The sequence below is a fragment of the Sarcophilus harrisii genome, chromosome 3 (assembly GCF_902635505.1).
Source record: "Sarcophilus harrisii chromosome 3, mSarHar1.11, whole genome shotgun sequence".
NCBI lineage: Eukaryota > Metazoa > Chordata > Mammalia > Dasyuromorphia > Dasyuridae > Sarcophilus > Sarcophilus harrisii.
This window is the reverse complement of record NC_045428.1, coordinates 12,097,049-12,099,658: the sequence shown is the minus strand read 5'-3', so window position 1 is coordinate 12,099,658 and position 2,610 is coordinate 12,097,049. Positions and strand designations below refer to the sequence as shown.

General features: G+C 57.8%; 1 protein-coding gene across 1 annotated transcript; it reads right to left on the bottom strand.

Annotated features, from left to right (window-relative positions):
• Positions 1-607: 607 nt before the first annotated feature.
• RAP2B (RAP2B, member of RAS oncogene family) lies at positions 608-2,343 on the bottom strand. The gene has a single exon (XM_012546634.3). It carries the CDS (start codon positions 1,605-1,607, stop codon positions 1,056-1,058), a length of 552 nt encoding a protein of 183 aa, XP_012402088.1. The 5' UTR covers positions 1,608-2,343; the 3' UTR covers positions 608-1,055.
• Between the last annotated feature and the right edge of the window lie 267 nt (positions 2,344-2,610).

Sequence of the window (2,610 nt, the reverse complement as noted above, 5' to 3'; positions counted from 1 at the left end):
TACTGTACTTTAAAGATCTGGTCATCAAAATCAGTTATTGCCAACCAAAAGGAAACCCTGAACCCAAACCAAACAAAATGAACAAAGCACCCCACCGAAAATAAAAACAAAACGAAAACAAAAAAATAAACAAATGTGCAGATTTGTAATTTTTCACAGCTGATAAAAAAAAAAAAAAAAAAAAAAAAAAGGAAACACTACCGCTCTCCCCCAGACTCCAATTTGATACAGTAGGTAAACAAAATAGATTTTTTTTTTCCACAAATATCAGCAGACACTTTCTGGCACTCCACACTGTATTGGCATCAGTGTAAACAGTCCCAGTTCAGTTGTGCAATACTTCAGATTGGATACACTGTAACAATAATCCAACTTTGCATAGAAATCCTCAGAATCCTAATCAGTCCCAGGGTTGCACTTCCAGGCTGCCAGGGAAGGCAGAAACCCCCCACTTGCTGTACACACATGCCTGGAAACGGGGTCTCTTCCTCTGCTTTTATTTCTTCACAGGCTTTTCCTGCACTTCCTTCCCCGGTCCAGGTACTTCAATCTTCGAATTGGAAAGGGATCCTCCTCCGACTCCCATCCGTTCCCTCCAGATTGAAACTTTTTTTTTTTTTTTTTTTTTTTTTTTTTTGCCTGGTGTCAAGTAGCCAATACAGCTAACGGCTGCTTTAAGTGGGGAAACGGGCAGCAACTATCAAAGAAATCCACGAGGGGAATGTACATGCGTGGAAAGCGCCACATTTCCACCCAGGTTTCGGATGTTAAATACAACCCAACTCCCTCCCACCCCCAAGACAATGAGCACGGGGGCCCGGCAGCTGCTGCCGAAATAGCCTCGAGCCCCCACCTGGAACACACCTTGGACGATGCAAAGTTGTTTCCAATCTTAAAATAATAATTAAAAAAAAATCACATTGAGAAAGAAGTATTGTGTTTTGCTTTCGCGTTTTTTCTTTAAAAAATAAAGAGAAAGAAAAAGAAAGAAACCCATAAAAATGCCACCCGAAGCACAGGGCCGACGGGAGCGGGCCCCTCCCGCCCCCCGGCTTTCAGAGAATCACGCAGGAGGAGCAGCACTGGTCGTCCCCGTTGGGCTGAGCCGCATAGTTCATCTGGCGGACAATCTCAGCGAACAACTCGTCCACCGAGGCTTTATTTTTGGCCGATGTCTCGAGGAAGGGGCAGCTCCACTCCTCCGCCAGGGCCTTGCCCTCCCCGAAGGAGACCTCGCGCTCGCCCTCCAGGTCCACCTTGTTGCCCACCAGGATCATGGGCACCCGTTCGTACCTCTTAACGCGGATGATCTGGTCGCGCATGGGCTTGATGTCCTGGAAGCTCTGCTGGTTGACCAGGCTGTAGACGAGGATGAAGCCCTGGCCGTTCTTGATGTACAGGTCCCGCATGGACGCGAACTGCTCGGTACCGGCAGTGTCCAGGATCTCCAGCACGGACGGCGACGAGTCCACCTCGATCTCCTTGCGGTAGAAGTCCTCGATGGTGGGGTCGTACTTCTCGATGAAGGAGCCCGTCACGAACTGCACGGTGAGGGCCGACTTGCCCACTCCGCCCGAGCCCAGCACCACCACTTTGTACTCTCGCATGGCTTCTCAGCCCCCCCCCTCGCCGAGAGTCTCGCCCGCTCTCGGCCTCCCTCCGGCCTGGGCCCCCCGGGGGGGGGCGTGGGGGCAGAGGGGAAGGAGTGGGGCCGGCTGGGGCGGGCGCGAAGCTTAGCCCGGCTCCTGCCCGCTGCCCTCTCCCGAGTGCCCGGCAGGGGAGGAGGAAAAGGGAAGAGAGAAGGCAGAGCACCCCCAAAGAGCTGGGGGTGGGTGCGGGTGTGGGGGGGGCGGTCACCCACCCCGGCGAGCTTTCACTCGGGCTCCGTGCCCGGCATTCAGGCGGCGGCGGCAGACGCGGGGACAATGCCCGGGCTGGCGAGCGAGCGGGTGATCGGCCGGGCACGGACTGCGGCGGGGGCCGGGGCCGGGGCCGGGGCGGCTGCGACGGCGGCTGGGGCTGCTCTTCAGCCGCGGCGGCAGCGCTGGGAGGAGGGGTGGCAGAGACTCTGGCACTGGCGGCGGTGGCAGCAGAGGCAGGGACGGGTGCAGGCTGCGGAGGCGGCTGCTAATTGCGCCCCAGCCCCGAGCGCGTGGTGCATGAGTCCCCGTGGTGCCTGCCTCCTTCCTCCGGCAGCCCCACGGTCCGTACCTCCCTCCCCAGCAGCCCCGGGAGTGCTCCAGCTTCCTACTTACAGTCCCAAACCTGCCCTGCCTTAGTGAGCATGCCCAGTGAGGGGGCGCTGAGTCGTGGCGAGGCTGCCGGGCGGGGTGGGGAGAAGAGTCCGCTTTTCCGGGTTTTCCTAGAGGGCCGGGGCAGGGGCGGAGCTAAGAGAGCAGCGGGCTCTGGGCTGGGACTGGGGCTCCCCGGGCTGGAATGGGGGCGGAGAGGGTGCCCGAGTTGAGCGCGCGGCCCTGAGGAAAAGCATTTTCAGGACAGGGACTATTTTGCTTCTGCCCTCCTAGGAAGAGGGCACCAAGGGGGTCCTGCGTCCGGACGCCCACTTAACACCGGGGCACGCAGAGGGAGGGATGACTGACAACTGATCCG